Source organism: Scyliorhinus torazame, chromosome 1 (assembly GCF_047496885.1).
Source record: "Scyliorhinus torazame isolate Kashiwa2021f chromosome 1, sScyTor2.1, whole genome shotgun sequence".
NCBI lineage: Eukaryota > Metazoa > Chordata > Chondrichthyes > Carcharhiniformes > Scyliorhinidae > Scyliorhinus > Scyliorhinus torazame.
Genome location: NC_092707.1, coordinates 313755419 through 313777869, shown reverse-complemented (window position 1 = coordinate 313777869; position 22451 = coordinate 313755419). Strand labels below are relative to the sequence as shown.

The window sequence follows — 22451 nt, the reverse complement described above, 5'->3', positions numbered from 1 at the left end:
CAACCTCCAGCACTTCGCCCTATGTGCCAGGTTGTGGAGGGCTCAGCAGACCACCACAAAGCGTGCAACCCTCCGGGTGGTGTACTGGATGCACCACCGTAGCGGTCAAGGCATCGGAACCACATCTTGAGGACTCCGATGCACCATTCAATCACAGCCCGGGTGGCAGTATGGATCTTGTTGCACCGGGTTTCCGCTTCGGTCACTGGCTTCCATCCTGGAGTCATTAGCGAGGTCCTCAGCGGGTACCTCTTATTCCTCCAAGAGCCAGCCGCCTAGCCTGGGGTGCTCCTCGAGGAGGCAGAGGATGGCCGACTGCTCCAGGATACAGCCGTCATGGACACTCCCCGGAAGCTTGCACACACGTGCATTATCTTCATCTGGTGGTCACACGAGCTGTATGTTCAGGGAGTGCAACCCCTTTCTGTTAACATGGGACACCCCCAGATGGCACGGTGAGCGCAGGGCCACATGCGTGTTATCTATTACCCCCTGGACCTGAGGCATTCCGGTGATGGTGGAGAAACCTACTGCCTGGACATCTTGTTGGACTTGGTCCATGTCAAAGATGATGCCGTTTTCCGCATGGATGTACAGGGCATCCGTGACCTATCGGATTCCCTGTGGCCTGTGACATACCACACAGGTCCCCGCTCGAGCCCTGGAACGAACCCAGGAAGTAAAAGTTCAGGGCTGCGGTGACCTTGATGGCAACCAGGAGCGGGTTTCCTCCTTCTCCATGTGATTTGTCAAACATGATTTTCCTTTCACAAAACCATGCTGACTCTTCCAGATTGTATTATGATTTTCTAAATGTCCTGCTTCTACCTCTTTAATAATGGATCCTAGCATTTAAATTTGCCTATAGTTCCTGGATTTCTGCTTCACACTTTTGAAGTGTTACATTTGCAGTCCATTCTGCTGGGACTTTTCCAAAATCCAGGGAATTTTGGAAGATTACAATCAATGCTTCCTCTGTGTCTGCAGTCACTTCTTTTAAGACCCAGGATATAGGTTATCTGGTCCAGGGCCCTTGTCAGCCTTGAGTTTTCCTAGTACTTCTTTTCTCGAGTGATTGTTGCTTCATGTTCCTCCAACATTTCTGTCCCCCGCATTTCCAGGCAAGCTCGTTGCGGATGCATATGTAATTATGCAATGAGCTGCACAGTGCAAAATTGCATGTGGTCAATCACTCCACCCCACAGAAAAAAAAAATCACTTCCCTCTTCCACCACCGGACTTGGGCGCCAGAACGGAACATTCGAGCCATGACCACGAAAGGATACGAGGGTCCTATAGCATATGCAGAGGAAATTTAACACTGTAACTGGGGTTGTTTTCCTTGGAGCAAGGGAGATTGGGAAGGGGTTTTATCGAGGTGTATAAGATGACAGGTGACTTCCGGAGGCGACCATGGTGTGAGTGGTCGTACATTTGGTGGCTCCCGCTCGTGGTGGGCTTTCTGGACCTTTTCCCTGGCAAACGGCAGAGCTGAGTGTTTATAAAAGGTGCAGGAGGGGAGGAAGAAGAGTATCCCACCGGTGTATCGATTTGTGGACCAGAAGTGGTTGAAAAAGGAGAGTACAACGGTCGAATGTTGGTGTGGAGCCTGCGACACAGGGGAAGACGGCGGGTCAGGGTCTGAGGTTGCCGGCTCAGTGGTCGACAGATCAGTTAGTGAGCTTCCTCCATGAGACGTTTGCCCAGCAGAGGAAGGAGAACTTGGAGGACCGATAAAGGTGGGGATTGACCACATGGAAATGAGGTTAGAGGCCCAGGGCTAGGCGATCCAGAAGGTGGAGGAGGCGGTGGTGGAGCACGAGGAGCAGCTTGCCTCGATGGCTGCCACGTCGTGGGTCCACTTGTGCAGTGGCACACGTGCCACGGGACAGGGCATCGGAAGGCTCGTTTAGCTTCCCAGGATGGTACAAGATCTCGTAGTTGTAGGTGGAGAGTTCTATCCTCCACCGTAAGATCTTATTGTTCTTTATCTTGCCCCGCTGTGCATTATCAAACATGAACGCCACCGACCGTTGGTCAGTGAGGAGAGTGAATCACCTGCCGGCCAGGTAATGCCGCCAATGTCACACAGCTTCTACTATTGCTTGCGCCTCTTTTTTGACCGAGGAATGGCGAATTTCTGAAGCATGGAGGGTACGGGAGAAGAAGGCCACGGGTCTGCCTGCTTGGTTGAGGGTGGCGGCCAGAGCTACGTCAGACGCATCGCTCTCGACCCGGAAGGGGAGGGACTCGTCGATGGCGCGCATCGTGGCCTTTGCAATGTCTGCTTTGATGCGGCAGAAGGCCTGGCGGGCCTCCGTCGACAGGGGGAAGGTTGTGGACTGGATTAGGGGTCGGGCTTTGTCTGCGTAGTTGGGGACCCACTGTGCATAATAACTGAAAAACCCCGAGGCAGCGCTTCAGGGCCTTGGGGCAGTGAGGGAGGGGGTACTACATAAGGGGGCGCATGCGTTCAGGGTCGGGGCCTGTAACTCCATTTCGCACTACGTAGCCGAGAATGGCTAGGCGGTCGGTGCTAAATAGGCATTTATCCTTATTATACGTTAAGTTAAGAATTTTCGCGGTCTGGAGAAATTTCCGGCGGTTGGTGTCGTGGTCCTGCTGGTCATGGCCGCAGATGGTGACGTTATCAAGATACGGGAACGTTGCGCGTAAGCAGTATCGATCAACCATTCAGTCCATCTCGCGTTGGAAGACCGAGACCCCATTAGTGACACCAAAGGGAATCCTTAAAAATTGTTAGAGCCGCCCATCTGCTTCGAAGGGAGTGTACTTGCGGTCACTAGTGCGGAGGGGTAGCTGATGGTAAGTGGACATGAGATCCAGCATGGAGAAGACCTTGTATTGCGCGATCCTGTTCACCAGGTCGGATATGCGGGGGAAAGGGAACACATCCAGATGCGTAAACCTGTTGATGGTCTGATTGTAGTCAATGACCACCCTATGTTTCTCTCCGGTCTTCACCACCACTACTTGAGCTCTCCAGGGACTGTTGCTAGCTTCAATGACCCCTTCCCTCAGTAGCCCCTGGGCACTGTACCGTCTGCTCCTGGTGGCGACGGGTTTGCAATCCGGGGTGAGGTTCGCAAACAGGGAAGGCGGGTCGACATAAAGGGTCGCGAGGCCGCAGACAGTAAGGGGGGTATAGGGCCGCCAAATTTAAAGGGTGTCCTTTTCTAAGAGTCTTTGGCGGATTTCTGAGGAGTTCATACCTGCTACGAAGGCATTCCGGATTAGAAGTTCCGTGTGCTCGCTGCCCGAAACTTGCGGGCAGCCACAGTTTCTACCCAGCACCAGTAGCGCACGGTAGAAGTCCTCCAGCGATTCCCCAGGGCTTTGCCGTCTAGTTGCAAGCAGGTGACGTGCGTAAACCTGGGGCGAGATTCTCCGATCCCCCGCCGTGTTGGAGAATTGCCGGGGGCTGGCGTGAATCCTGCCCCCGCCGGTTGCCGAATTCTCCGGCACCGGACATTCGGCGGGGGCAGGAATCGCGCTGCGCCAGTTGGCGGGCCCCCCCTGCGATTCTCCGGCCCGGATGGGCCGAAGTCCCGCCGCTAAAATGCCTGTCCCGCCGGCATAGATCAAACCACCTATCTTACCGGCGGGACAAGGCGGCGCGGGCGGGCTCCGGGGTCGGCGCGGGGCGATCTGGCCCCGAGGGGTGCCCCCACGGTGGCCTGGCCCGCGATCGGGGCCCACCGATCCGCGAGCGGGCCTGTGCCGTGGGGGCACTCATTCCCTTCCGCCTCCGCCACGGTCTGCACCATGGCGGAGGCAGAAGAGACTCCCTCCAATGCGCATGCGCGGGAATGCCGTCAGCGGCTGCTAACGCTCCCGCGCATGCGATGCCCGGAGCTGTCATTTCCACGGCAGCTGGCGGGGCACCAAAGGCCTTTTCCGCCAGCTAGCGGGGCGGAAATTCGTCCGGCGCCGACCTAGCCCCTTAAGGTTGTGGCTCGGCCCCCAAAGATGCAGAGCATTCCGCACCTTTGGGGCGGCGCGATGCCCGACTGATTTGCGCCGTTTTTGGGCACCAGTCGGCGGACATCGCGCCGTTTCTGGAGAATTTCGCCCCTGGTTTACAGGGCGTATATAATGTCCCCTTAACAGTTCGATCGCAGCATCATAGTCCTCCGCCTCCTCGATGAGGGTGAAGATTCCAGGGCTTACTCACGAGTGCAGGAGATGTAGTTTCTGTTCTCCTGAGGGGGTGCCTCCGGCCGTCTCGAGGTAGCCTTTAAAACATACCAGCCAGTGCTTAAATATCGCCACTGAGTTCTCCGCGTGGGGGCTGAGTTGTAGACACACCGGCTTGATTCGGAGATCCATTCTTTCAGCTTAAGAGTTGATTAAATTGATGCACGATCAATTAAACTCAAAGACGAGGTTGTAACATAACTGAAGGCTTTAATAGACTAGATCTGTTCCCCAGCAGCTTCGGTACAGAATGAGGGCTGCTGGACGCCACCGGTTCTTATACCCTGCCTGTCAGGGCGGAGCTACATACCAAACAGCCAATGGTAAACTCCTAGGTTTACCCAATGGTCTACAGCCTCTCGGGTACTGCAATACCTGATAATACCACAGTGGGGTCGTTGAGAAAGGCGAGAGGGGTGGTGTATGAATATGGGGCGAAGGCAGCAGGATGCTAGCACACCAGTTAAGGAAACAGGAGGCGCCGAAGGAGATTGGGAAAGTGAAAGACAGAGGGGGGAATACGATTTCGGACCCGGTGGGGGTGAACGGGGTATTTAGAGACTTTTACAGCAGGTTGTACGAGTCGGAGCTTCCAGCAGGGGTGAAAGGGATGAGGTAGTTTTTGGAGGAACTGCAGTTTCCGAGGGTGAAGGAAGAGCTGGTGGAGGGCCTCGGCGTGCCAATTGGGCTGTTTGACGTGATGGAGGGGCTGATTTCCCTTCTAAATGTAGACGTCAAGCAGCTGGCCAAGATGTTGGCCTCGAGAATAGAGGATTGTGTGCAAGGTGTGATAGGAGAGGACCAAACAAAGTTTGTGAAGGGGAGGCATTTAACAGCGAACATTAGGTGGCTGCTATATGTGATCATGATGCCGTCTGTGGTGATCATCATGGATGCGGAGAAGGCCTTTGATTGGATGGAATATTTGTGGGATGTCCTGGGGCGGTTTGGGCAAGATTTTGTGGACTGGGTCCGGTTGCTGTACCAGGCACCGGTGGCGAGTGTGCGGACAAACCGAGTGAGCTCGGATTATTTTTAGGCTGCACAGGGGGACGAGGCAGGGATGTCCACTCTCCCCACCGTTGCTTGCCTTGACCATAGAGCCACTGGCGATGACGCTGAGAACGTCAAAGGACTGGAAGAGGATTGTACGGGGGTGGGTGGGGGGGGTGGAGCACAGGGTCTCGCTTTATGCGGACAACTTGCTTTTGTATATTTCTGCCCCGCTTTTTTGGGGGGGGATTGGAGAGATTTAGGGATCTTAGGGGAATTTGTCTGGTTTTCGGGGTACAAATTGAATATTAGCAAAAGTGAGGGCTTCGCGATTGAGGTGAGGGGGAAAGAGAAGGGGAAAGTGTGGGAGGGAGCTTTAGGTATTTGGGTATCTAGGTGGGGTGGGAATGGGAGCAGCTGCACAAGCTGAGTTTGGCTTAGTTAGTGGAGCAGATGAAGGAGGAGTTTAGAAGGTGGGATGTGCTCCCGCAGTCACTGGCAGGGAAGGTGTAGACGGTAAAGATGATGGTTCTCCCGAGGTTTCTGTTAATATTTCAGTGCCTGCTTATTTTTATCCCCAAGGCTTTCTTTAAGAGGGTGAATGCGGTGATCTCAGGGTTTGTGTCGGCGGGTAAAACTCCGCGGATAAAGAAGGTGCTGCTGGAGCAGGGTCGAGGTGCTGTCAGCAGATATAAAGCGGGGGGTGTGTGTGAAGGGAAAGAGGGAGAGACAGGGGGGACGGTTGAGTTGGGAAACACTTAGTGGGAAAGGGGGACTGGGGAAATGTGTATGTGAGCCACGTTGGCTGGGTTTGGTTGTTGGTTGGGTGGGTGTTATTTGTCCTGTTGTTTTTTTCCTCTTGAAAACTGTTGTTAAAATTATACATGCCTTAATAAAATATTTTTCAAAAAAAAGATTATGACATGTTTAGAAAAAGTAGACAAAGAAAAGCAGTTCTAATTTGTTGATGATACACGGACCAGAGGACAGGATATTGGGCAAGAGATGCAGGGTGGGATGTCATACAGTTATTAAGGACACAGATAGAGGCCATTTGGCACACAGTCAGTGCTGACTCCCATGTGCAGTAATCCAATCAGTCCTACTCCTCTGCTCGATCCCTGTAGCCCTACATGTTTATTTCCTTTAAATGCTCATCCAATTTCCTTTTGAAATCATTGAATGTTTCCCCCTTCTGCCACCCTTGTGGGCAATGAGTTCCAGATCATTACCACTCATTGTATAAAAAACCTCCTCACAGTCGCACTTGATCTTTTGCCAAATATCTTGAACCCGTGTCCCTTAGTCTTTATACTATCAGCCGAGGAAGAAGAACATTTTTGACACAGTGAATGATAATGAACTGGACCTCACTGCTTACAAGATTCTGGAAGAGGAAATGATGAATAATTTAAAAAGGAAATTGGATGAGGATCCAAAGGAAATAAAACTGCTAAAGTAATGCAATGGACAAATATGACTGACTAGGTTGCGCAGAGAGAGAGAGCATGGACTAAATAGCCTCCTTCTGTGCTATAATCACTCTAATGACTCTTCAGAGGTTAAGAAAAACAGTTTCACCTGAGAAAACATATCCTAGTTATCTTTGATCTTTCTTTGTTGGAAGTGCAATGTATTAAGAAAATGTTTTTTAGTGCACTCCTGAAACTCTTCCCCAGTTTGATCACAAGTGTGTGTCTTCACCTGTTTTCTTTAGTCGAGTTGAAAGACCATGGTGTTACAACTCCATGATTGGAGCGAACCTCACTAAATGACTTATAAATCACAATATTAATTTCTTGTCAACATTCTTCATGTTCTAACAATTGCACCCCTTCTGTTTTATTTGTATTTGGTTGTAGGTGAAGTGTTCAATGACAGAAACATAATTTAACAGATAATTTTTGGTATGTTGGATTTAAATCATAACTTTGCACAGGTGAGGAAGCTGTACAACACCAAAGCTGTGTTTTTAAATTCTTATCTCTGCCAACTGATTATGAATGTTTAAAAGAATTTGCACCCACCTCACATTGATTGTTTAGTTTAGTGGAAGTTATATCCAACTGTTGATACCGTTCCTTCAGGTTTGCAAACTCAGCTTCCAATCGTGTATGTTCTAGCTTGGCACCATTCAGTAAACTTTTTACATTTTTATGGTCCAATTGCAATCCTTCATTCTCCTTTAACAAGTGGTTGTATATTTGGTTCAATCTTCAAACAGAGAAATAAATACTTAATTTCTTGTAGAGCTACCTTTTTTAAACTATAAGGCAAAAAGTAGAATATAACAAGAAGTCAAATATCATAAAGCACCTTCATCCCCTCAACGATCCTTCCTTCAAGAATCCTAACTTTCATTGAACAGCTCCTTTCTTACTCTTCATGCTAGTGGTCAGTTAAACAAGTGATTATAACTGTAAATCAGAAGGTCGTGGATTCAGATTTTTCTCCAGAGTTTGTGTGATCCAGGGCAACACTTCAGTGTGGCAATAAAGGAGCGTTACATTGTCTGACATGTTGTTTTTCGAACAAAAACATTTTGACAGGGAAGAGACTGATTTCCCCTGCCTGGAGAATCTAGAACAAGGGGCACAGTTTCAGGAAATTATTTAGTACTGTGATGAGGAGAAATTTCTTCACTCAAAGGGCTGTGAATCTTTGGAATTCTCTATCCAAGGGGTTGCGGATGCACCATCATTGAATGTATTTAAGGATGAGATAGGCAGACATTTTGTCCCTCAAGAATCAAGGGGAGCAGGCAGAAATGTGGAGTTGAAGCCCAAGATCAGCCATGACCATATTAAATGGCAGAGTAGGCTCGACAGGCTGTATGGTCTTCTCTGCTTTCTTGGTTTAGGTGCATGGAAAAATTCCATGGCACCACTCACCTGTTGAAGGAGCTATGTTCTGAAAGCTAGTGATTCCAAACAAACCTGTTGGACTTTAACCTGGTGGTGCAAGATTTCATTTAAAAAAAAATCTTTTATTGACATTTTTCACATTTATAAACAATTATATGCATTAAAAAAAAAAAACATTTTATTAAGGCATTTATGGTTTTATAATAACAAGACACAAGTACAGATATAAACATAGTTCAACTCGTAACACACCCCTCCATCTCCCACAGTTCTCGCCTAAGCTAGACCGACATAGCCTAACACCCTCCCCCTTACCACCACCACCCCCCACCCCCCTTTGCTCCCTAGCCAACCCCAACATTGAATCCGCTGACGGTTCAATTTTCTCCAAAGAAGTCGACAAACGTCTGCCATGTCCGAACGAACCCTCATGATGAACCTCATTGGAGAAGATAAAGTATGAGCTAAGGGGCTCTTCAGGGGGGTTTGAGGAAAGGTGGGGGATGTTTGGGACCGTGTTTGTGGGGCTGTTTGTCACAGGGGAGGGGGGTGAAAAAGAGGAAAGTCTGTACGGACCGTATGGTTGATTGTAGGGAAGCATGTTTCCTGGGGTGTTTGTACTCTGTAACCTGTTTTGATACAAAAATAAATGTGTGCTCGGTGACCCACCTTGAATTGTATCAGGCTGAGCCTGGCACATGATGAGGACATACTGATTCTGCTCAGGGCATCTTCCCACAGACCAGCCTCTAATTCCTTTCCCAACTCATCTTCCCATTTATGTTTTGTCTCCCCAAACTGGATTTCCTCCCATTCCGTAAGTTCTTTGCAAATTTCCGATACCTTCCCCTTCCCCTTCCCCTCCCCCGCCCCCGATCAAGAAACTACCTTGTCCTGCATCCCCTGTGGCGGAAAGGTAAAAACCTGCCTTCACACAAAGTCCCTTACCTGGAGACATCGGAACCTATTTCCTCCCGGCAATTCAGTAAATTCACTTCCTGATCCTCCAGATCGGGAAAGCTCCCATCAATAAACAGATCCCCCAGCCTCTCAATACCTGCTCTCTGCCACCTCCGAAACCCCCATCCATCAGCCCCGGCACAAACCGGTGATTACCAAATTGGAGCCCACACCAACGCTCCCTCTACTCCCATATGCTTCCGCCATTGCCCCCAGACTCTCAAGGCCGCCGCTGCAACTGGGCTTGTGGAGTACCGGGCTGGCAAGAATGGAAGAGGTGCCGTTACCAGTGCCTCCAAACTTGTGCCCTTACATAATGCCGCCTCCACCCCTTCCCACACCAACCCCTCCCCAACTATTCACTTCCTAATCATGGCTATATTTGCTGCCTAGTAGTAGTTCCTAAAGTTCGGCAGTGCCAGCCCTCCCTCCCCTCGGCTCTGCTCCAGCAATACTTTCCTTACTCGCGGGGTTTTACCTGCCCACATGTGGTAGTCGGTATTAGGGGTATTACGGTACCCAGATTAATGCTGTAAGACCATTGGTGTGGGAGGTATCTGTGACTGCTATATCATTGGTGAAGCCTGCCTGCTGGTTCCGCCCAGTAAGGCGGAGTATAAGAGCCTGTGTGTCTCCCCAGAGCTGCGTTCTGTACCTGCGCTGCTGTGGGAAACATCTAGTCCAATAAAGCCTTCAATTGTCTTCCAATCTCGCTTCTGGAGTTATTGATCGAGCATCAATTTATTGGACTGGATTTTAAAGAATGGAGCTCCGAATCAACGGAGTGTCTGCAACTCAGCCCCCATGCGGCAAACTCAGCGGCAACCTTCAAACACTGGCTGGGGTGCTTCAAAGGGTACCTCAGGACGGCCATGACTGAACCTATGGAGGACCAGAAATTGCAAGTTCTCCACTCGAGGGAGAGCCCAGAGATCTACACCCTCATCGAGGATGCGGACGATTTCGAGGCCGCAATGACCCTGCTGAAAGGACACTATATTCGCCCAGTAAACCAGGTATACGCCCGACATCTGCTAGCGACGAAATCCCCGGGGAATCGCTGGAGGAATTCTACCGTGTGCTCCTGGTGTTAGGCAGGAACTGTGACTGCCTGCAAATTTCAGCCAGCAACCACACAGAACTTTTGATCCAGGACGCATTCGTTGCAGGTATGCTGTCCTCCCAAATCCGCCAGCGGCTGCAAGAAAAAGAGACACTAGGCGGCCTCAAGGAAGCACGGGCCCTTGCTAGCTCCCTGGATGTGGCCTCCCGAAACGCCCGTGCTTATGTACCCGACTGCGCGGTGGCCCCTTCGGCAGCGTGGAACCCCCCTGCGGCCGACTCCGATGCATCCCCAATCCCTCCACAAGTTTGTGCTGCGCGACTACCAGGCAACCCCGGGGGGCCCCGCTGCTATTTTTGCGGGCAAGCCAAGCACCCCCGGCAGCACTGTCCGCTCCGCCACCTGCAAAGGGTGCGGCAAAAAAGGACCATTTCGTGGCGGTATGCCAGGCCCGGGCAGTCGCCGCGGTCTCCGGGGGCGAACCGGGACCGCCACCCCAACCCTCCACACGGGCCAGCGGGCGCCGCCACATTCTTGTTCCAGAGCCACGTGCGGGCCCAGGGTGCCGCCATCTTGTTCCCCAGGGTCCACATGCAACAGATGGGCGTCACCATCTTGCACACCCCCATGCGACCTGTGGGCGGCGCCATCTTGGCTGGCGTCTCAGGACCCCGGTTCGAATGACCACACACCACCCGAGGATAAACCTCCAACTTCCTCCAACCCCTGGACCAGTCTCGGCCCTGAACGCTCTTGACCGCGGTGACGATCCTGCTCGTCAATGGGCATGAAACATCCTGCCTGATCGTCTCCGGGAGCACAGAGAACTTGATACACCCCAACACGATAAGGCGCTGTTCTCTTCCCATCCACCCAGTTAATCAAAAAATCTCCCTGGCCTCCTGGTCTCACTCTGTAGAGATCAACGGGTTCTGCATAGCGAACCTCACGGTCCAGGGAAGTGAATGAAAAAATTTCCGCCTTTACGTCCTCCCTCACCTCTGCGCTGCCACGCTCCTAGGGTTAGATTTCCAATGTAACCTCCAGAGTTTAACTCTTAAATCCGGCAGCCCTATACCCCCCTCACTGTCTGCAGCCTCGCGACCCTCAAGGTCGATCCGCCTTCCCTTTTTGCGAACCTCACCCCGGATTGTAAACCCGTCGCCACCAGGAGCAGACGGTACAGTGCCCAGGACAGGACCGTCATCAGGTTGGAGGTCCAGCTGTTTCTGCGGGAAGGCATCATTGAAGCTAGCAACAGTCCCTGGAGGGCTCAAGTAGTGGTTGTAAAGACCGGGGAGGAGCATAGGATGGTCATCAATTATAATCAGACCATCAACAGGTATACGCAGCTCGACGCGTACCCTCTCCCCCGCATATCTGATCTGGTCAATCAGATTGCACAATACAAGGTCTTTTCCACGGTGGATATAAAATCTGCCTACCACCAGCTCCCCATCCGCCCTAGCGACCGCAAATACACTGCATTCGAAGCAGATGGGCGGCTCTACCACTTCCTAAGGGTTCCCTTCGGTGTCACAAATGGAGTCTCGGTCTTCCAACGGGAGATGGACCGAATGGTTGACCGGTACGGTTTGCGGGCCACGCTTCCATACCTCGATAACGTCACCATCTGCGGCCACGACCAGCAGGACCATGACACCAACCTCCGAAAATTCCTCCATACTGCAAAAATCCTTAAACTAACCTACAACAAGGATAAATGTGTGTTCAGCACCGACTGTTTAGCCATCCTCGGCTACGTAGCGCACGATGGAGTTATAGGCCCAGATCCCGACGCATGCGCCCCCTCATGGAGTTTCCCCTCCCCCACTGCTCCAAGGCCCTGAAACACAGCCTGGGATTCTTTTCGTATTATGCCCAGTGGGTCCCCAACTATGCGGACAAGGCCCGCCCACTAATTCAATCCATGTTTTTTCCCCTGTCGGCAGAGGCTCGCCAGGCCTTCAGCTGCATCAAAGCGGACATTGTAAAAGCCACGATGCACGCAATCGATGAATCCCTTCCCTTCCAAGTCGAGAGCGACGCATCCAACGTAGCTCTGGTGTCCACCCTCAACCAAGCAGGCAGTCCTGTGGCCTTCTTCTCACGTACCCTCCTTGCTTCAGAAATCCGCCATTCCTCAGTTGAAAAGGAGGCCCAGGCCATAGAAGCTGTGCGGCACTGGAGGCATTACCTGGCCGGCAGGAAATTCACTCTCTTCACTGACAAAAGTCGGTAGCTTTCATGTTCGATAATGCACAGAGGGGCAAGATAAAGAACGATAAGATCTTACGGTGGAGGATTGAACTCTCCACCCACAACTATGAGATCTTGTATCGTCCTGGGAAGCTAAACGAGCCTCCTGATGCCCTATCCCGCGGCTCATGATAAGCGATTTTCATTTCATTTTAATTTCATGTGCCAACGCACAAGTGGACCGACTCTGGGCCCTCCACGAGGACCTCTGCCACCCCTGGGTCACTCGATTCTTCCATTTCATCAAGATCCGAAACCTGCCCTACTCCATCGAGGAGATCAGGACCGCCAACAGGAACTGCCAAATCTGCGCGGAGTGCAAGCCGCACTTCTACAGGCCAGAGGAAGGGCACCTGATAAAGGCTTCCCGTCCCTTTGAACCCCTCAATATGGACTTCAAAGAGCCCCTCCCCTCCACCGACCGCAACACGTACTTCCTGCACGTGATTGACGAGTACTCCCGGTTCCCATTCGCCATCCCCTGCCCCGACATGACCGCAGTCCTCCACAGTATCTTTACGCTGTTCGGTTTCCCCGCCTACATACACAGCGATAGGGGGTCCTCCTTTATGAGCGACGGACTGCGTCAATTCCTGCTCAGCAAGGGCATTGCCTCGAGCAGGACGACCAGTCACAACCCCCGGGGAAACGGACAGGTAGAGAGGGAGAACGGAACGGTCTGGAAGACCGTCCTACTGTCCAGGAATCTCCCAGTCTCCCGCTGGCAGGAGGTCCTCCCGGAGATTCTCCACTCCATCCGGTCGGTCACTGCTGTGTACCACGACCAACCAAACACCTCACGAACGTCTCCTCGTCTTCCTTAGAAAGTCCTCCTCTGGGACCTCGCTCCCAACCTGGCTAGCTGTTCCTGGACCCAACCTGCTCCGCAAACACTTGCAGGCACACAAGTCGGACCCATTGGTCGAGAGGGTCCACCTCCTTCACGCTAACCCTCAGTACGCCTACGTGGCGTACCCCGACGGCCGACAGGATACGGTCTCCGCGCCGGGTCCCCACCTACACCAACAACAACCCCACCCTCCCTCCCACCGGCGCACCCCACAGCCGCCCCCTTCCCAGACGGATCGGTCCTCTCACTGGTCTCATCTGATAGTGATGAAGCTGCTGAAGAAGCCAAAGCCACGCACCCGGAGCCACGGATGCCCGAGCCGGCGCCTGCATCACCGCCGAAGCTGCGACGATCGCAGAGGACGACCAGGGCCCCCGGTCGACTAATTGCTTCATTATGACTGTAAATAAATATTGTAAATAGTTGCGACATGTAACGAGGCAAAACACTGTGCTAATGTATAGCGAGTACCACCATAACCTCAACCTCTACCACTGTATAACGCGAGACCACCACCTCCGCCAGACTATTTTTTTAAAACAGGGGGTTAATGTGGTAGTCGGTATTAGGGGTATTACGGTATTACCAGGTTGCTGCTGTAAGACCATTGGTGTGGGAGGTACCTGAGACTGCTATATCATTGGTGAAGCCTGCCTGCTGTTCAGCCCAGTAAGGTGGAGTATAAGAGCCTGTGTCTCCCCAGCAGCTTCATTCTGTACCTGGGGGAAACATCTAGTCCAATAAAGCCTTCAATTGTCTTCCAATCTCGCTTCTGGAGTTATTGCTCGAGCATCACCACACAAATCCAGAAATCACCCTGTTCACCCGCTTAAAAAAGGCCTTTGTGATAAAGATAGGGAGACACTGAAAGACAAACAAAATTATTGGGAGAACCGTCATCTTTACGGTCTGTGCCCTCCCCGCCAGTGACAACAGGAGCATGACCCACCTCCAGGAGTCCTCCTTCATTTGTTTCACTAATCGGCCCAGATTTAATTTGTGTAGCTGCTCCCATCTCTTTGCCACCTGAATACCCAGGTAACGAAAACTACCTCCCACCACCTTAAACGGCAACTCCTCCAGTCTCCTCTCCTGCCCCATCGCTTGGATCACACAAACCTCACTTTTACTCATATTTAATTTGTATCCAGAGAACCGGCCAAATTCCCCTAAGATCCGCATAATCTCCCACATTCCCCCTAATGGGTAGGAAATATATAGGGGAAGGTCGTCTGCATGTTGCAAGACCCTGTGTTCCACCCCCCCTCCCCACCCCGGACTAGCCCCTTCCAGTTCTTTGACGCTCTCAGCGCCATCGCCAATGGCTCTCTAGCCAAGGCAAACAACAGTGGGGAGAGGGGACATCCTTGCCTCGTCCCCCGGTGCAATCTAAAATAGTCCGAGCTCACCTGGTTCATCTGCACGCTCGCCACTGGTGCCTGGTACAGCACCCAGAACCCCGTCAATGAAGCCCTGCCCAAACCTGAACCGTCCCAGGACCTCCCACAGATATTTCCATTCTACTCGGTCGAAGGCCTTCTCCACGTCCATAGCGACCACCGCCTCCGCCTCCCTTCCCTCGGAGGGCATCATGATCACATTCAGGAGAATTCTAACATTGGCCGTTAACTGCCTACCCTGAACAAACCCCGTCTGGTCTTCCCCTATCACCCCCGGAACACAGTCCTCTATCCTCGAGGCCAGGATTTTGGCCAGCAATTTGGCATCAACATTTAATAGGGTGATTGGTCTGTATGACCCACATTGCTCTGGGTCCTTCTCCCGCTTCAGGGTTAATGAAATTTTGGCCTGTGACATTGTTGGGGGAAGAACACCCCCCCCCCCCCCCCTTGCTTCATTAAATGCCCTCACCAGCAACGGGCCCGGCATCCCAGAGAACTTCTTGTAGCCATCTGGTCCCGGGGCCTCGCCCGACTGCATGTCCTCCAATCCCTCTAGTATTTCTTCAATCCTGATCAGGCTCCCAGCCCCTACATCAACCTTTCTTCCACCTTCGGAAACTTCAACCTTTCCAAGAACTGCCTCATCCCTTCCTCCCCAGCTGGGGACTCAAACAACCGGCTGTGAAACTCCTTAAACACGCCATTCATCCTTGCTGGGTCCAGTACCGTGTTTCCTCCTGTGACCTTCACTCTTTCTATCTCTTTGGCCGCCTCACTTTTCTTTAGCTGGTGCGCTAACATCCTACTGGCCTTCTCATCATACTCATATATCGTCCCTCTCGCCTTCCTCAACTGCCCCACCGCCTTCCCTGTAGATAGCAGCCCAAACTACATCTGCAGCTTCTGCCGCTCCTTCAATAACCCTGCCTCCGGGGCTTCAGAATACCTTCTACCCACCTGGAGTATCTCCCTAACCAACCTATTCGTCTCTGCCCGTTCCACCTTCTCCCTATGAGCCCGTATCGAAATTAGCTCCCCCTAACCACTGCCTTCAGCACTTCCCACACCGTTGCTGCCGAAACCTCCCCCGTATCATTGACCTCCAAATAATTCTGGATGGCCTCCCGCACCCCCCCTCATATGTTAACAGTCCTACATCCAGTCTCCATTGCTGACCCCCCTCCTTGCTCACTCGCAAGTCCATTCAGTGTGGGGCATGGACTGACACAACAATCGCTGAATACTCGGCATCCACCACCCCCGCCAGCAAAGCCTTGTTCAAAACAAAAAAAATCAATCCGGGAGTATACTTCGTGAACCCGGGAGAAAAAAAAACTCCTTTACTCTTGGCCGTCCAAACCTCCACGGATCTACCCCCCCCACCCCCATCTGTTCCATAAACCGTTTTAGCTCCTTCGCCATGGCTGGCACCCTCCCTGTCCTTGAACTCGACTGATCTAACCTCGGTTCAGCACGGGGCTAAATTGCTGACTTTGAAAGCAGACCAAGGCAGGCCAGCAGCACGGTTCAATTCTCGTAACAGCCTTCCCGAACAGGCGCTGGAATGTGGCGACTAGGGGCTTTTCACAGTAACTTCATTTGAAGCCTACTTGTGACAATAAGCGGTTTTCATTTCATTTCATTTTCATTTAATTAAAGTCCCCTCCCATGATCAACCTATGTGAGTCCATGTCCGGGATCTTCCCCAACACCCGCCTCAAACTCCACGTCATTCCAGTTTGATGCGTAAATATTTACTAAGACCACTGGCATCCCCTCCAACTTCCCACTTACCAAAACATACCTACCATCCGATTCTGCCACTATGCTCCCCACCTCAAATGAAGCCCGCTTATTAATCAAGATCGCAACCCCCCTAAGTTTTAGAATCTAGCCCCAAATGAAATACCTACCCAACCCAACCCTCCCTCAGCCTAGTCTGATCCACCACCCTCAAGTGTGTCTCTTGTAACATTGCCACGTCCGCCTTCAGCCTCGTCAAATGCGCGAACACGCGAGCCCTCTTGACTGGCCGTTTCACGTTCCATGTAATCAGCCTGGTCGGGGGGGAACCCCCCGTCCATGCCGATCAACCATCACCCTTCTTAGGCCAGCCTCCGGCTCGCGTCCCGCACCTCCTCAGGCCCGCCCTTGGGTGTCCACCGTCATCAACCTCCCATTTGTTTCCAAGCGCCAGTCCCTCTCGTGTCAGCAGAACTGTTCCCCCCTCCCACCCACTCCCCCCTAAACAAAACAACACACCCGAACCCCCATAACAAACAAGTCACCTGCTCGCCCCCTACTGCGCTCCCGTGAGCCAGCCCGCCCAGCTAGCTGGTAGCCCCCGCCCATGGCACCAAGCATTCTACCCCCCGCCCCCCCCCCCCCCCCGATCTCCCTCTCCCCCGCTCGAACATACATATGCAATTTACAAACCCAACAAACATAAAGAAGAAAATTCCACCCACCATCCCCCAATTAGAACAAAGTTAACCGACATACAACACTGAACAACGGCCCAAAACTTGGTACAAAACCAATACATGCAAAACCCAAAAAAAGAAATTTAGCAGCACAAGTACAGAATTACCCGTCTCCAAGTTCAATGTCCTCCATCGCCTGCCAGTCTTTCACAAAGTACATCACCTTCTCCAACTATGCGAAATAGAGTTCTTGACCTTCATAGGTGACCCACAAATTATCTGGGGACAGCATGCCGAATTTCACCCCCTTCTGAAAGAGGACCGATTTTACTTTGTTGAAGCTCGCCCTTCTCTTAGCCAGTTTGGCACCCAAGTCCTGGCAAATGCGCAACTCATTGTCTTCTCATTTGCAGCTCCTCATCTGCCTGGCCCAGCTCAAGATCTGCTCCTTGTCCAAGAACCGGTCAAATCGCACCACCATCGCCCTCAGTGGCTCATTCATCTGTGGCTTCCTCGCGAACTCTCTGTGCGCCCTATTCACCTCCAACAGTTGAGTAAATGCACCTTCTCCCATCTGCTTCTCGAGCATACGAACCACGTATGCCCCTGCGTCCGATCCCTCAATACCCTCCAGGAGACCAACGATCCTCAGGTTCTGCCTGCGCGATCTTCTCCAAAGTTTACTTTAGTAATGGAAAGGGATAGGTATATACCGCAGGGCAAGAGTTATATCTGGGGGAAAGGCAATTAGGATGCATCGGATGGAGAGGAAAACTGCAGGGGATGGGCACAATGGAAATGTGGAGCTTGTTCAAGGAACAGCTACTGCGTGTCCTTGATAAGTATGTACCTGTCAGGCAGGGAGGAAGTGGTCGAGCAAGGGAACCGTGGTTTACCAAAGCAGTCGAAACGCCTGTCAAGAAGAAGAAGAAGGCTTATGTAAAGATGAGACATGAAGGTTCAGTATGGGCGCTCGAGAGTTACAAGTTAGCTAGGAAGAACCTAAAGAGAGAGCTAAGAAGAGCCAGGAGGGGACATGAGAAGTCTTTGGCAGGTAGGATCAAGGATAACCCTAAAGCTTTCTATAGATATGTCAGGAATAAACAAATGACTAGGGTAAGAATAGGGCCAGTCAAGGACAGTAGTGGGAAGTTGTGCGTGGAGTCCGAGGAGATAGGAGAGGTGCTAAATGAATATCTTTTGTCAGTATTCACACAGGAAAAAGACAATGCTGTCGAGAAGAATACTGAGATTCAGGCTACTAGACTAGAAGGGCTTGAGGTTCATAAGGAGGAGGTGTTAGCAATTCTGGAAAGTGTGAAAATAGATAAGTCCCCTGGGCCGGATGGGATTAATCCTAGGATTCTCTGGGAAGCTAGGGAGGAGATTGCTGAGCCTTTGGTTTTGATCTTTAATGTGGAGATGCCGGCGTTGGACTGGGGTTAGCACAGTAAGAAGTCTTACAACACCAAGTTAAAGTCCAACAGGTTTGTTTCAAACACTAGCTTTCGGAGCACTGCTCCTTCCTCAGGTGAATGAAGAGGTATGGACTTTAACCTGGTGTTGTAAGACTTCTTACTTTGATCTTTAAGTCATCTTTGTCCACAGGAATAGTGCCAGAAGACTGGAGGATAGCAAATGTTGTCCTCTAGTTCAAGAAGGGTAGTAGAGACAACCCCGGTAACTATAGACCAGTGAGCCTTACTTCTGTTGTGGGCAAAGTCTTGGAAAGTTTTATAAGAGATAGGATGTATAATCATCTGGAAAGGAATAATTTGATTAGAGATAGTCAGCACGGTTTAGTGAAGGGTAGGTCGTGCCTCACAAACTTTAGTGAGTTCTTTGAGAAGGTGACCAAACAGGTGGATGAGGGTAAAGCAGTTGATGTGGTGTATATGGATTTCAGTTAAGCGTTTGATAAGGTTCCCCACGGTAGGCTACTGCAGAAAATACGGAGGCATGGGATTCAGGGTTATTTAGCGGTTTGGATCAGAAATTGGCTAGCTGGAAGAAGACAAAGGGTGGTGGTTGATGGGAAATGTTCAGACTGGAGTCCAGTTACTAGTGGTGTACCACAAGGATCTGTTTTGGGGCCACTGCTGTTTGTCATTTTTATAAATGACCTGGACGAGGGCGTAGATGGATGGGTGAGTAAATTTGCAGATGACACTAAAGTCGGTGGAGTTGTGGACAGTGCGGAAGGATGTTACAAGTTACAGAGGGACATAGATAAGCTGCAGCGCTGGGCTGAGAGGTGGCAAATGGAGTTTAATGCAGAAATGTGTGAGGTGATTCATTTTGGAAGGAATAACAGGAAGACAGAGTACTGGGCTAATGGTAAGATTCTTGACAGTGTGAATGAGCAGAGAGATCTCGGTGTCCATGTACATAGATCCCTGAAAGTTGCCACCCAGGTTGAGAGGGTTGTTAAGAAGGCGTACGGTGTGTTAGCTTTTATTGGTAGAGGGATTGAGTTTCGGAGCCATGAGGTTATGTTGCAGCTGTACAAAACTCTGGTGCGGCCGCATTTGGAGTATTGCGTGCAATTCTGGTCGCCGCATTATAGGAAGGATGTGGAAGCATTGGAAAGGGTGCAGAGGAGATTTACCAGAATGTTGCCTGGTATGGAGGGAAGATCTTATGAGGGAAGGCTGAGGGACTTGAGGCTGTTTTTGTTAGAGAGAAGAAGGTTAAGAGGTGACTTAATTGAGGCACACAAGATGATCAGAGGATTAGATAGGGTGGACAGTGAGAGCCATTTTCCTCGGATGGTGATGTCTAGCACGAGGGGGACATAGCTTTAAATTGAGGGGAGATAGATATAAGACAGATGTCAGAGATAGGTTCTTTACTCAGAGAGTAGTAAGGGCGTGGAATGCCCTGCCTGCAATAGTAGTGGACTCGCCAACACTAAGGGCATTCAAATGGTCATTGGATAGACATATGGAAGATAAGGGAATAGTGTAGATGGGCTTTAGAGTGGTTTCAGGGGTCGGCGCAACACAGAGGGCCGAAGGGCCTGTACTGCGCTGTAATGTTCTATGTTCTAAATCCTCCACCTTCTCTTGCAGCCTTTTCTGGTGGTCCCTCATCAGCCCCATCGCCGCCTCCATTGCGGTTAGCTGGTCCTCATGCTCAGCCACCACCTCTTCCGCCTGTCCCCGGGCTTCCAATCTTTGCTCCACCCGGTCAATCCCCGTCTTAATCGGTTCCAAGTACTCTTGCCTTTGCCTGGCAAAGCTCTCCTGGAGGAAATTTACCAGCTGCTCCGTTGACCACTGGGCCGGTAATCCCAATCCCTGAGCCTGCGCCATGCTTTCCTGTGCTGCTGACTCCACTCCCTTCTTTGTCGAACAATCTCTTCTTTGCAGACCATTTCTGGTTCACGGCTACATAAACTGGAGGGGAATTCTTCTCTTCTTCACCAGCCTAGAATTTTACCACTCAAATCCCCCATACGTCGGGGAAAAAGATCCCAACAGTTCACGATGAGCGGGAGCTACCAAATAAGCGACCTCTCACTCCATGGCCGCCACCGGAACTCATATACATTTTTTTTTCACCTTGTTAATTTACTTTATTGTATCCTGTCCTTCCTTTAATTAACTTTATCTACATTTCGCCGCCCTCCGGCTCAGCCTATGGTTCTTTCCATCCCCACCCCGCCCTCCCTTTTCCTGCCCCCCGCTGACTTCAGTTTTGTTTGTTCTGTGATCGGGGAGGGGGGATTGCCCCCCGCATCCCCACCTCTCCTTTTTTGTGACTTTCCAGCCGTTAATCTTTCTCCTCTCCCCCTGCCCCTTCCCTCCCCCCAGGCTGCGCATTCCTTTGGTTCCCCATCTATCTTGGTTTTTTCCTTGTCTTCACTCTTTTTCTTCCTCACTTTCTCATTTTCCTATCTTACTCCTAGTTGCTGGCCTCGAACAAGATTTTGAACAGGCTGACAAACTGCCCCTGTATCTATGAAGCCTTCCTCTGACCCTCGAATGACATACTTAATCTTTTCCAAGTGGAGAAATTCCGAAAGGTCAGCAAGCCAGTTTGCAGCTGTGGTTGGTGCTGCTGATTGCCAGCCGAGCTGGATTCTCCAGCGTGGGAATAGGGAAGCGAAAGCAAGGGCGTTGGCCCCCTTTCCCATGTGTAGTTCTAGCTGCTCCGATACCCCGAAGATTGCCACAATTGGGCATGGCTTCAGCCTCACCCCCACAACCTTGGACACTGCCTTGGAGAAGGCTGTCCAGAACCTGGCAAGTTTGGGGCAGGCCCAAAACATGTGGGTGTGGTTGGCCAGGCCCCTCTGACATCACTTACATTTGTCCTCCACCTCCGGGAAGAACCTGCTCATTCGGGTTCAGCTCAGGTGTGCTCTGTGCACCACTTTGAGCTGCATTTGGCTGAGCCTTGCGCAGGAGGTGGAGTTGGCCCTGCTCAGTGCTTCGCTCCAGGGTTCCCACCCCACCTCTGTCCCCAGCTCGTCCTCCTATTTTCATCTGCCGTCGTCCAGTGGTGTCCAAGCTCTGTCCAGTAGTTGTCAATTTATTTTCCCACATAGTCTTTGCTGTTTGTGCCTATCAGGTCCTCTAATAGTGTGGTTTCTGGGGTCCCGGGGTACCCTACTTTCTCCTTGTGCAGGAAGTGTGTTATTTGAAGGTGCCTCATTTCCTGTCCTTTTGGTAGTTTCCACTTCTTCGTCAGTTCGTCCAGTTTCGCCATTCTGTGCCCTACGCAAAAGTCCCTGACCATCAGTGTGCCTCCGTCTCGTCTCCACCTGTTGAAAGTGGTGTCGAACATGGCTGGGGGGAATTTGAGATTGCCGCAGATGGGGGCCATGGGGATATCTTGGTTAGCCCGAAGTGCTGTCTCAACTGGGTCCATATTCTCACCGTGGCCGCTACCACTGGGCTCGTTGTGTATCTTGTTGAGTGGGGTGGGAGTGCTGCTGTAGCCAGGGCCCGGAGGGACTTTCCTTTACAGGAGGCCTCCTCCATCCGTACCCACTCTGAGTTGGGTTCTTGTACCCATCCCCTCACTCTTTCTGCCGTTGCTGCCCAGTGGTACTATTGTAGGTTCGGAAAAGCCAAGCCACCTTTAATTTTCCTTCTCTGCAGTGTTGATTTGGGAATTGTCGGGTTCCTACCCCCTACACAAACGCCATGATTAGACCATCTACATTTAGGAAAAAGGCCTTGGAGATGAAGATCGGTATGGATCTAAACAGAAAGAGGAACCTCGGCAGTACGTTCACCTTGATCGTCTGCACTCTCCCCGAGAGAGTGGGAGTGAGCCCCACCTTTGTAGGTCCCTTTTTACTTCCTCCACCAGGCTGGTCAGGATCCACTTGTCGATTTGTGTCCAGTCTCTGGCTATCTGGATCCCCAGGTAACGGAATCTGTTTTGGGCCGTTTTAAACGGGTGCCC

The 22451-nt window shown here is 51.4% G+C and overlaps 1 protein-coding gene across 13 annotated transcripts in view; it reads right to left on the bottom strand.

Moving 5' to 3' along the window:
- LOC140424010 (girdin-like) overlaps positions 1-22451 on the bottom strand; it is a 695300-nt gene that overhangs the window by 138331 nt on the left and 534518 nt on the right. For all 13 annotated transcript variants that reach the window (XM_072507832.1, XM_072507831.1, XM_072507835.1 and 10 more), the window contains one exon: positions 7239-7425. In XM_072507832.1, coding sequence (XP_072363933.1) covers positions 7239-7425 — 187 coding nt within the window. The remainder of the gene's footprint in view (positions 1-7238; positions 7426-22451) is intronic.